Below are 12,474 nucleotides of genomic sequence, written 5' to 3'. Positions count from 1 at the left end.
GATGCAGAGTTTCATCTGTTGAGTCTTTTCTTCACGCTGATGTTTCATTAGACACCAACAGAAGCATCCGAGTGAGTCCTGGGCCATGTTCCAAACACACACTCGTGAACTTCCCTAAGTGAACTACATCCTGAAGTGTGTTCTAACCTTTGAGTCTGACAGTGGGAGTGAATCTACTGACCGCTAGACTCTCTCGCCATCATCAGGTGAAGCCGCCGCTGAAATGTTGATCTGATTCTGCAGTCAGTGTTTGTCTGTAGGTTGGGTTTGGAGGAAGTGAGGCGTGTGATGTATGTAGTGTATGTGGGTCATGCGTGTGGATGAAGTGCTCGTGTGTCGTGAGAAACGCTCCGGGCTTCAGCTGTTACTCTAGAAGCATGAGATCACACCGAACTCTTTCTGATTCGCACAAAGCCGTGAAACGCTTGTTCCTGACGTCCTGAAAGCTTCTGTGAGATCTTGACCTGAAAGACTCTGTCGTAATAAAACAGAGGATCGTTTCTTCATTCTGAGAAGTGCGGCACATGAGAGTATTCACAGAGAATGAAGGACAGGACTAGTTATTAGTTAATAGTTATGAGTAACGTCAGTAAAGCACTGCGGCCCGCGGCTGAGGAGGCTTTTGTCAAATAATCGGGAGTTAAAGTCTGATTGTCGGCGCGTCTGTAACTGATCTCTGCCGCCTGGATTCAGCATCGCCTGCAGGAACAGAGGAACTCCAGACTCAAGCCACGTTCTGCTAAACCAACCATCAGCGCTAATTGAGGAGCCTGTAAACCGGAGGCCTGCGGTCATGAACACATTGTTCAGCAGCAGATACACACAGCAACACACAGCCTCCTTCAATATCAAACATATAATCATAATCACACCATAAAAACACATTCAGCAAAAACTTATTTTAAATATGTGTTAAATATTAATTAAACAATGAAGCTCAATAAAATGTTTTTGAAATCATGTGTTTGAAAATGTACAGTCGTGGCCAAAAGTTTTGAGAATTACATAAATATTGGAAATGGGAAAAGTTGCTGCTTAAGTTTTTATAATAGCAATTTGCATATACTCCAGAATGTTATGAAGAGTGATCAGATGAATTGCATAGTCCTTCTTTGCCGTGAAAATTAACTTAATCCCGAAAAAAACTTTCCACTGCATTTTTAAGAAGGCTTCAGGGTGTCCAAGAAAGTCCAGCAAGCGTCTCCTAAAGAGGATTGAGCTGCGGGATCGGAGTGCCACCAGTGCAGAGCTTGCTCAGGAATGGCAGCAGGCAGGTGTGAGCGCATCTGAACACACAGTGAGGACAAGACTTTTGGAAGATGGCCTGGTGTCAAGAAGGGCAGCAAAGAAGCCACTTCTCTCCAAAAAAAAAACATCAGGGACAGATTGATCTTCTGCAAAAAGTATGGCGAATGGACTGCTGAGGACTGGGGCAAAGTCATATTCTCAGAAGAAGCCTGTTTCCGATTGTTTGGGGCATCTGGAAAAAGCCTTGTCCGGAGAAGAAAAGGTGAGCGCTACCATCAGTCCTGTGTCATGCCAACAGTAAAGCATCCTGAGACCATTCATGTGTGGGGTTGCTTCTCATCCAAGGGAGTGGGCTCACTCACAATTTTGCCCAAAAACACAGGCATGAATAAAGAATGGTACCAAAACACCCTCCAACAGCAACTTCTTCCAACAATCCAACAACAGTTTGGTGAAGAACAATGCATTTTCCAGCACGATGGAGCACCGTGCCATAAGGCAAAAGTGATAACTAAGTGGCTCGGGGACCAAAACGTTGACATTTTGGGTCCATGGCCTGGAAACTCTCCAGATCTTAAACCCATTGAGAACATGTGGTCAATCCTCAAGAGGCGGGTAGACAAACAAAAACCCACTAATTCTGACAAACTCCAAGAAGTGATTATGAAAGAATGGATTGCTATCAGTCAGGATTTGGCCCAGAAGTTGATTGAGAGCATGCCCAGGTCCTGAAAAAGAAGGGCCAACACTGCAAATACTGACTCTTTGCATAAATGTCATGTAATTGTCGATAAAAGCCTTTGAAACGTATGAAGTGCTCGTAATTATATTTCAGTACATCACAGAAACAACTGAAACAAAGATCTAAAAGCAGTTTAGCAGCAAACTTTGTGAAAACTAATATTTGTGTCATTCTCAAAACTTTTGGCCATGACTGTATTTCAGTTGTATTTGAGGGGGAAGAAAAACTTTCCAATCTTACAGTAGCCTACATTTATATATTAGCCATATTGTAATGTTGTCATATTTCTCAAGTTCGTAAAGTTTCACTTTTTTCAATTGTGTTATATGTTCAACTGTGACATAAATGTACTTTCTTAGATTTAAATAAAATGTATAAAAAATCTATATAAAATATTTTATATAAAAATGTGAATATTAAAAAAATCAGTTTTTTTTATATATATTTTCAAAAATATATTGGTAGAAATTACGTAAATATATATAAATAAATGTATATAAATATATTTTGAAACCAGTGTTGGGTGTAATGCGTTACTGTAATTAAATTACTTTTCCACTGAAAAAGTAGAGTAACTGTTCATTTTAGGTATTTTAATTACAGTTACTTATAATGTAGGCTACTTGCGGTACATTGTAAAATAATTAAACTCGCTGAATATCATTATTTAGTTTTATTAATTTATCTTCTAAGGGTAAAAATAAACTCCGTCGCTTTAAAATCGTTGTAGTGCGGGTGCAGGTGATTTCGCGCCAGTTTGCTGCAGAGTCGTGTTCTAAAGCGGAAGATGGCGGCGGAGTCGGCTGAGGCCAGTGGCTGTTTTACCAAATGGAAATATTCCCACCACTTAACTTTTCTGGAACAGGCAGACAAGTACATTATAGTGATATGTAAGCTATGTCCTGGGGAGAAAAAACTCTCGGCCGCTGTCAATAGCACGAGTAATCTGCTGAACACTTCTGAGTGATCCTTCTTCATCATCGACGGATAGCAGCTCCTGCTCAGCGGACAAAACTTGATTCGACTTCGGCAGCGCAGAAAGTGTCTGAAGGTGAGCTTAGAAAAAATGATTGCAGGCTACATTGTGGAAGAGACTGTAGAATCTCCGTCTTTTAGGTGCATACTAAACAAAATACCCATGTGTGGCAAAAAAACTATTTCATGTTTGACTAGTATGTTTTATTTAATTATTTATTATTTAAAGAGTAATTTCTATTATATGTCCACTCAAGGTTTATAGGGATTTTGAAAAGTATTTAGTTAAATTACTTATTGAGTAATTAAATTACTTTTCAGACACAGTAATTAGATAAGTATTTTAAATACTACATTAAGTAAGTAGTAATTAATTACTTTTTTGTACTTTTTTGTAAATTTTTTGTTTTTAAATGTATGTAATAATGTATTTGAAAATACTATTTTGTGCTGTAAAGGTTTGATTATCATTTTTGTCTTGAAAAATGAAAAAAGAAATTCTCCACCCTAATTACACTTGAAAAAGTAGAAAAAGAGTTCACGAAACTGTCCTTCAAAGTGGGTGAATATAAAAAAGGAACAAAAATCAGGTGCACAATCAGTAAACAGAAACCATGCACAAAATGTAGAGTCTGATGAAGAGCACTTCTCTGGAAACATCAGTGTTTTGGTAGCCGTCAGTCAGCAAAGCTCCTCCCCCTGATGTGATGTCATCGTTACCTGATTGATGAAGTTCAGGTGTGAAGGCCAATCGTCTGTCAGCGCGGGAATCCGGTTTCAGCTCTCATGGAGCTTCAGAGCGACTCAAACCACTTCACGCTCACTAATGAGTAGAAAACATGTTCCCCCACTAAAAACATGATGCGCTATTATCTAGATTTCAGACACACAGGAGCGCGCTTCTCTAAAGGTCAGCGGGTCACAGAACAGGAGTCACGTGACTGATGAACCGGAGCGACAATCGCACATGTGTGATCAGATTCGATCCCTGAGCCGCTGAGAGTGTCTCCCGCTCCGCGGTTCTCCTGCACAGCCTCCATTAGCGCCGCTGCAGCCGGACAAGGAAGTCAATTTTCCAATTTAGCAAACGCAAAGATGACAGGAAACGGTGCAATTTAGTGCCGCCAGTGCAGATGAGGGGTAATTACCTCTAAAATGAACGCCATTTCATATGAAGCTCAAGTCATCATAATGAGAGCGATGCAGTCATTACTGTTAATTAGAGGAATTAGTAACATCATTTAACAAACGCACAAATAATGTTTAGGATATTGAAGCAGCAGCCGAAGCCATTAGACAGAAGCAAACCTTTCTAATGCAATAATTGCCTGTTCTACACAATCTCTGGAATACGGGTGTGTGTAAGTGTGTGTGTGTGCGTGTGTGTGTGTGTGTGTGTGAGAGAGAGAGAGAGAGCAGCTGCACACAGGAACAATCCTCCATTCACTCAGTCAACAAACAAAAGCGCTTCTGTCTGTGGATTTGATTGGATTTCATGCCTCTATTTTTAATCAATTCATACCGTCACAATTCAAAGAATTAAATCCACATTTCATAAAACATTAACATGAATGACTTGAGGTCAGTGTGAACTTCATTTACTATGAGACGCACATCAGATGATCTGAGGAGGAAGTTAGACATGTTTTAAAGGGGTCATCTTTTACCTGGTCAAAATCCGCTCTGCAAAAAATCTGCTCATTTTATTGCATGTTCTATTGCTGTGGGATGACCAGCTGTAATGTTTACTTTAACCGTGTTTAGCACAAAACTTGCCAACAAGCACAAAAAAAAAAAGGCCATTTGCAAAGATGCATACAAACTAGTGGTGGGCCGTTATCGGCGTTAAAGACTCTTATTGGCTGATAAAAAAAATATCGCCGTTAATCTATTCTCAAAGTTGGGTTGGGAGCTGGGTCTAAACTACGCAAGATATGATGACTTTCACCTTGATATTTTAGCACGGATGACGTATACCAAGTGGAATTGCACTGTAGGGGGCGAGAACGAGTCTTCAATTTCTGTGAAATGACCACATCAAATGAGACGTGCAAACGTGGATGCAGTTATGAAGCCGCTTCAGGGCAGGTGCGTTGCTAGACCCTTTTTCCTGGGCACGTGCCCCAGTGAAAATCTGCTGTGCCCCAGTAAAATCTCAAGTTTGAGTTATAATTTACTTTGATAATCCCGAAATAAAGACATTAAACTATATGCAACAACTGAATTGACGCTTCTAAAAGCAACGCAGTTTAATGGAAGACTATGCACGCAGATAAGCTATCCATGCCCGTGCGCGTCTCTGTGTATTTAACGGCAACGCACACGTCGTGCAGCCTTTTGCGCAGAAGTACTTGGTTACACAAGTTTGTTTAGGTAATTATGTTGTAAATGCAATTGTCAAGCAGTTTGTGATGCATTTTGGAAACAGGTGATGAGCGCCTGGTCTAATGCGCCGCCTGGCCCGTTCTCGAAGACTTACTTTTAGTCATTATTTGGGTAGCACACATATTCTGAAAATGCCTTCAGCAGAATTCAAATTAGCCATTTTAATCTAGATTAAAAAATTAATCTATGCCCACCCCTAATACAAACATATCCTCACTTCTGCTGTGGGCGAAGCTGCATCACACGAACACAGACGCATATGTAGATCGGGATCGGTGCTTTCCTTTCAAAAATGAAAGTAACGTTAATCCTCTGCGTCTTCGGCGGCTCAGATGTCGAGAATAACATTCTGGTCTTCCTCTGCAGCTGAGTCAGACAATGGCGATCGGAGTCTGTTGTAGCTCAGTGAGGGCGGGGCTAAGGTGAGGCGCTCATGTCAATCAACTATCGTGGGAGGGGCCTCTGTCTGTGTGCCGTCACACCCACAAGAAGCTGAGAATGACCTGATTTTCAAAAGGGGATATTGCTTTTAAAGATTAAAAAAAAAAAGCACTGGGTGGATGTTTATCAATGTAGGGTGATTGTGTACACAAACTGCAAACACACATTAATGTTCAAACAACATGGAAAAGTGAGTTTTGCATGCGATGACCCCTTTAAGCAAAACTATACTGTTTAATCTTAAAGAGAGAGAAAAAAATACAGACTGATTTCTATCATAAATGACACTCATGTTCAGTGAATAAAAAGCATATTTTATTTTTTCTAAAGTACATAAAAATACAAACAGAAGGCAGAACACATAAAATGAAAACATTTACATTAATCTGTTGACAGAGACAGAATAAAAAGACAGACAAGTGTTTTGTGTTCAAACGGGTGGCAGCAGAACATTTAATGGAGAGAGACGTCGACGAATCGCCGCAGGACTCACGTGGATCTGTGAACACAAGAGAACAAACATCAGATGAGCTTCACACCTGAGCTTCATCCGATCACAAGCCTTCAGTGTGACGTCAGTGAAGGACCGCCCACCTGTCAATCACACACCGGCTTCAAAACAAACATCTGATCGATGCACATCTGTATCTGACACTTCCACACGCAGACTACAGCCGTGATCGAACCAGAGACACGTCTCCTGATGTCAGACCTGAGTATCGATCACTGCAGGAAATTCAATCAGCGCTTCTGCTAAAGCTCTTTCTGATGACATTACTGGACAAACAGACACCGCCGAACGAACGCGTCGATAAAGAGCCAAAACGATCGAGCGGCGTTTGAGAAGAAACACTCTTGAGACGACAGCGCGAATCAAACGCTCCTCTCAAACTCACTTGGGTTTGGTCTCGGCGTCGGTGACCTGGCGGATGAAGACGGCGTCTGCGGGGTGAGAGATGTCCCCCTGCTCCTGCATGTAGGAGGAGGCGATGGCCAGCAGAGAGCCGTCCGTACTGAACGCCAGAGACGCGATGCTGGTCGGGTAGCGGTGGAACTGACACAGACGCTTCTTGTTGAACGGATCCCAAATGTTCACGAAACCGTCAGAACCACCTGCGCACACACACACAAAGTCATTTCTCAATCAGCGGTTTTCACCAACAAAAAAACCCTGCATATAGTGAACACAAATGTTTTCCAAAGCCTTCAAATGTTTGCCAATGAGAAACACTCTGGTAATTCTGGCAGTAAGCCGTAATAAAGATGTGTACCGGTGGCAAAGGTGTTGTGGACGCTGTGGAAGGAGATGGCGTTGACCGGATAGACCTGCTCGATGCCGTTCTCCTTCAGTCGGTGGCATTTGAAGGCGTATTTCTTCTTCTGCACCTCCAGACTGGGGTCCAGATACTCCACTGCGACTCTGCCCTCGATGGAGCTCAACACATAACCCTGAAAACACAGAACCGCAGCACAGACACCGGATTAAACGACACACAGCTGACTCTAACAGACAGCAGCATCACATTCATATCCCACTCATAATGAACAGATATATCCAGCTCTGGATCCTGATTGGCTGAGTGAGTTAAGTTGTTCTGAAATCACTAAACTACAGATTCTTGCAGCTTATTTCAGAGCTTTTTTGTGTATTAATCTTACGCCTATTTCTGTATGGCCAGAGAGTAAAACAGCATTTCACTGCACGTCGTACTATGTATGTAAGTATGTGACAAAATTAAATTTAAACAAAGGAACTACAATACTGGTCAAACATTTGGGTATATTATAATTTTTAAATGATTTTAATAAAGTTTCTTTTGCTCAAGGCTGCAATTATTTGATCAAAAATACAGATTTTTTAAAAATATTATTACAGTTTTAAATCGCTGTTTTCTGTGTGAATATCTGTTCAAATGTAATTGATTGCTGTGATAGAAATTATTTTTTTCTTTGTTCAGGGACTCATTAAATTGATCAGACTTTTATAATGATACTAAAGATTTCTATTTCGAATAAATGCTGTTTTTTTTTGTTTTACTTTTTTAATCCTCTGTGAATCCTGACATATAAAATGTATGATGGTTTCCACAAAAATATTGTGCAGCACAACTGTTTAACACTGATCATAAATAATCAGAAATGTTTCTTGAGCAGCAAATCAGTATATTAGAATGATTTCTGACAGATCATGTGACACTGAAGACTGCAGTAATGACACTGAAAAATTCACCTTTTGACAGATATTCACATAAAAAATAGCTACTTGAAATTGAAAGAATATTTTTACTGTATTTTTGATCAAATGAATGCAGAGAGAGTTCATTAAAAACATTTTAAATTCATTTTTCCACAGGTGCTTTGACAAGTACTGTGCATAAAAATAACAACCATATTTCTGATTATTGCATTCGTCTCTTTAACAGGTCACTAGTGTGTGAAAAAGTGATGCAAACGATTGTACTGATCAATGCCTACTGTCTGTTTTCACTGTGAGTTTAGCACAAGGCTGTAATACAACTGATTCTCATCCATAAGGATAAAGACAATTAGTTTTATCAAACTGATGGAATCTGTATTTGTCATAAACACGGTATTTGAGAGGCGTGCGTCGGACCTGTTTGTTGGGGAAAGCTCGTATGCAGCGCGTCTGATATTTGAGGCTGGACTCTCGTCTCTGCTGAACGTATCCCATGTTCCTCAGATCCCACACCAGCACACGCCGCCCCGCCGTCCCCACGATCAGACGATCTCCGGCCACAGACAGCGTGTAGACCTGAAACACATCAGACACCATCAGAACCACTCCATTCATTCATTCACCCATCAGAGCCGCTCCGTTCCTCGTGTCCGCTCACTTTCTCGGGCTGCGTGAAGGTGCCGGCGTTGCAGGGCGTTCTGGGGTCCCAGAGTCTGACAGACATATCCCAGCTCCCCGTGACCATCACGTTCACCTCCGGACAGTACTCCACGCAGCGGATGGGAGCGTCGTGCGTCCCCACGATCGTGTCTGAGGAAGAGCAGAGATACGGTCAGACGTCAGCCGTTCTTTCCTTCAGGAGCGTCTGGTGGTTAAACTCACCCTGATCCGTGTTCAGATCGTGGGTCTTCAGCTGGTTGTCCAGACCGCCGCTCCAGGCGTGAGTCGGATCCTGAAACGAGACGAGAGTTCAAACACGGGAACGAGCGAATCTGTGATCGTCAGGTGTTTCTGTGATGTTCCTCACATAGAAAGCGCAGTCCAGCACCGGCGCCAGATGCTGATACTTCATCCTCATGCTGTTAGAGCTCACATCGAACAGACGGACCGTACAGTCCCACGACGACACCAGCAGGAACTGAGGAGATGTGGGACTGAACTTGACCGCAGAGATGCTGTCCTCCGGACCCTGGGTCAGCTTGAACTCATTGGCTCCGGTCATCTGAGAACACACACACACACACACACACACAGAGAGAGACACACAGAGAGACACACACAGAGAGACACACACAGAGAGACACACACACACACACACACACACACACACACACACACACACACACACACACAGAGAGACACACACACACACAGAGACACACACACACACACACACACACACACACACACACACACACACACACACACACACACACACACACAGAGAGACACACACACAGAGAGACACACACACACACACACACACACACACACACACACACACACACACACACACACACACACACACAGAGACACACACACACACACACACACACACACACATATAAACACACACACACACACACACACACACACACACACACACACACACACACACACACACACTACACAGTTACTGACTGATCACTCACTAGAGCTCATTCTGACTAAAGCTCCTTTACTGAGTGTTTGTGCTGCAGTCATGAATGATTCAGATCATGTGTGTTTGTTAGAGATCATTCATCTCCTGAGCCTGAACACAGCTGAAAACCTCAAGATCGTTACACCCTAGCAACCTCATAGCAACCAGCCAGCATCGTGTTTTTGTTTCTATTCGGACTCACTTCAGTCAAAACTCTAACCCTAAAGCGAGAGGGACAGTAAGTTAACTGGAGTAAACGGACAGTATCTGAGGTGTAAGTTAGCGATATCTGATCTCTAGTGATCAGACTGAATGTGAGTGACTCACTCTGAGCGGCTGCTGAAGACTATAACTGCAGTGTTTTTATTCAGAGCTGAAACTTCTGCTGTAATATCAGAGTAAAACTCTCTAAAACACCGCTGATCGCTCTATTTATCTGAAAAGTTTATGTAATAACAGAATTCCCGTTAAATCTCACCGTGTCGCTCTTCTCTGCTGCTGCTCTGCCGCTCATTGAAGCTCTATTCTCATTGGGCGCGTTCACAGCGGAGCTCTGCTCTCATTGGTCCGTTTCAAAATTCCCTCTAACGTTTTCAAGTGACGATTGGTCACAAGGATTAACTTCCGGGTACGAACGAGGACAAGAAACAACTAAATGTCGCGAGATGTTGCGTATTTCCGCCTGTGTTGATCGATAGATGTTATGCTAGTAGGTTAGTTTGTTTTCGGTGTGTTATCAGATCACGGCGATCAAGTCAAGTCACCTTTATTTATATAGCGCTTTAAACAATACAGATTGTGTCAAAGCAACTGCACAGTATTTAAACAGAACAATAGTGTGTAAGTAACGCATTATTGAAGATAATCAATTTTCAGTTAAAGGCAGTTCATCAATGAATTCAGTGATTATCATCATCGGTTCAGTTCAAATAGTATACGATATCGCTGGAAAGTGTCCCCAACTAAGCAAACCAGAGGCGACACACATATCGATCCTGATGAAATCATTTTTACATTTCTAGGGATAAAATTAAGAATAATGTTTTTTTTTTCACCATTATATTCAAAATCTTTTATTGTAATGAGAGAATAACAAACACAGACTGAGATCATGTTTATAGTCTGATCAGACGCTCTTCTATTATTTGTGTCATATATTTCCAAATATAATTGTATGATGATCACTGTGTGATGACTGTAAAACATGTCTGTCTTTAATTCTGTCATAGTCGCACATTGTAATACTATGATATGGAATTATGTTAGAATTTACATTATATAAATAAAAATAAATAAATGGGGGGGGGGGGGTATATTATGTATTATATAGTTATATTAAATTAAATTCACTAAGGGTTAATGCTGTAATGCAAGAGTGGTTTTCATCAAATATTACTTCACGTGTTTGATGTAGCGATCAAAGATCATTGTTTATTTATATAGTTTTATAGTTTATTTGTGTCTCTGATTTTTCTGTTGTCATTATTTTTTAATGACTTTTATTTAACACACGTTCACATTGAGACAATATCGATAACTTTATCTTTGACACAGAAAGGTTTATTTTCTTGGCTTAAAAATGATGATATTGCAGAAGGTTATTTGTGATTGAAGACAATTTAAACATTCAAAAGAAATATCCAAATATATCAGACTAATAAAGGGTTAGTTCACCCAAAAATGAAAACTAAAATGGATGCACTTTATTAAACTATTGAATCTAAACAGCCATTACAAAGATTGGAAGAGCAGGACATTGTTAATTTAACTACTGTATGCTCGAGGATGAGTAAATTATGAGGTAATTTTAATTTTTGTGTGAATTTTCCCAGTAATTCTCTGTAGCTGGAAATTATCTAAAACTGTGTTCATGTGCTTCTCATCCCATATTCATGATGAATAGCTTCCAAAAGCGCTTCTGTCTCTCATACAGATATATGATATAAAAACATTCATCAGAAAATCACAGTCAAATCAAAACTGATGTGTGGAATCTGGTCGAACAGACCATAATGTCTAATGTCTATTAGAGACATAATATAAGAGCAGATGAATGTGCCAGGAGTATATTAATACTCTCAGTTAGGACTCAGGCAGTATAGCGGGGTCCGCGGGAGCGCGACTGATGTCGGTAACGGCGCGTTCATCATCCCGATGACAGTCTGAGAGCTCCGGCTCGTGCCCGCGGCCTCCAGCTCCGCCGACAGCTGCCGTTTCCATTTGTTGCGTCGGTTCTGGAACCAGGTTTTCACCTGAGTGTCGGTGAGCTGCAGGCTGGACGCGAGGCGCGCGCGCTCGACGCTGCTCAGGTAGCGCTTGACGTCGAACGCGGACTCGAGCTGGAACACCTGAGCGCGGGAAAACACCGTCCGGATCTTCTTCTGAGAGACCGGATCATCCGCGCGTTTCTGAGCTCGATCTGCGGATCTCTCCGCCTCTTCATCATCATCATCTTCATCCACAAAGGTGCCTGTTCTCTCCGCTCTCTGTGCTCCTGGTTTAATCTCTTCATCTGCGAGAAACCAGACAGAATCACAATCAGAATCATCTTCATCGCCAGGTATGTTTACACAGACTAGGAATTTGTTTGAGTGACAGAAGCTCACAGTGCAACAGAATGACAGTGACGAGACAACACACATTATACAAGTATACAAGACAGACAAAAATAGTGCAAAATGTGCAAAAATAGCAAACACAAAATATACAAAATATTCAAATTACTATGTACAGGTATATTAGGTGCAAAATTTGAATGTGTGTTAAATATATAACTGAATAAACATGTTAAACTGGTCTCCATTAAAATATAAAAACTAACGATTAAAAATGATCTTAGATGTA

At 41.3% G+C, this 12,474-nt stretch overlaps 1 protein-coding gene across 1 annotated transcript; it reads right to left on the bottom strand.

The window, feature by feature from the left end:
* Window positions 1–6,084: 6,084 nt before the first annotated feature.
* bub3 (BUB3 mitotic checkpoint protein) lies at window positions 6,085–10,144 on the bottom strand. Its single transcript, XM_073828620.1, has 8 exons — window positions 10,109–10,144; window positions 9,016–9,210; window positions 8,871–8,940; window positions 8,647–8,798; window positions 8,406–8,564; window positions 7,063–7,240; window positions 6,688–6,904; window positions 6,085–6,290 (listed from the first exon to the last, which is right to left on the bottom strand). The coding sequence occupies exons 1-8, from the start codon at window positions 10,142–10,144 to the stop codon at window positions 6,281–6,283; spliced, it is 1,017 nt and encodes a 338-aa protein (XP_073684721.1). The 3' UTR covers window positions 6,085–6,280.
* Window positions 10,145–12,474: the final 2,330 nt, after the last annotated feature.

Source organism: Garra rufa, chromosome 22 (genome assembly GCF_049309525.1).
Source record: "Garra rufa chromosome 22, GarRuf1.0, whole genome shotgun sequence".
Classification (NCBI taxonomy): Eukaryota; Metazoa; Chordata; class Actinopteri; order Cypriniformes; family Cyprinidae; genus Garra; species Garra rufa.
The sequence above is the reverse complement of the archived record's forward strand: the minus strand, read 5'-3'. Positions and strand labels throughout refer to the sequence as shown.

Coding starts and splice junctions, on each gene's coding strand:
- bub3 (XM_073828620.1), bottom strand. CDS start 10,144: ATGAGCGGCAGAGCAGCAGCAGAGAAGAGCGACACG. Junction 8,799..8,870: donor CGATCTGAACACGGATCAGG/GTGAGTTTAACC, acceptor GCTCTTCCTCAG/ACACGATCGTGGGGACGCAC. Junction 8,565..8,646: donor CCTTCACGCAGCCCGAGAAA/GTGAGCGGACAC, acceptor GATGTGTTTCAG/GTCTACACGCTGTCTGTGGC.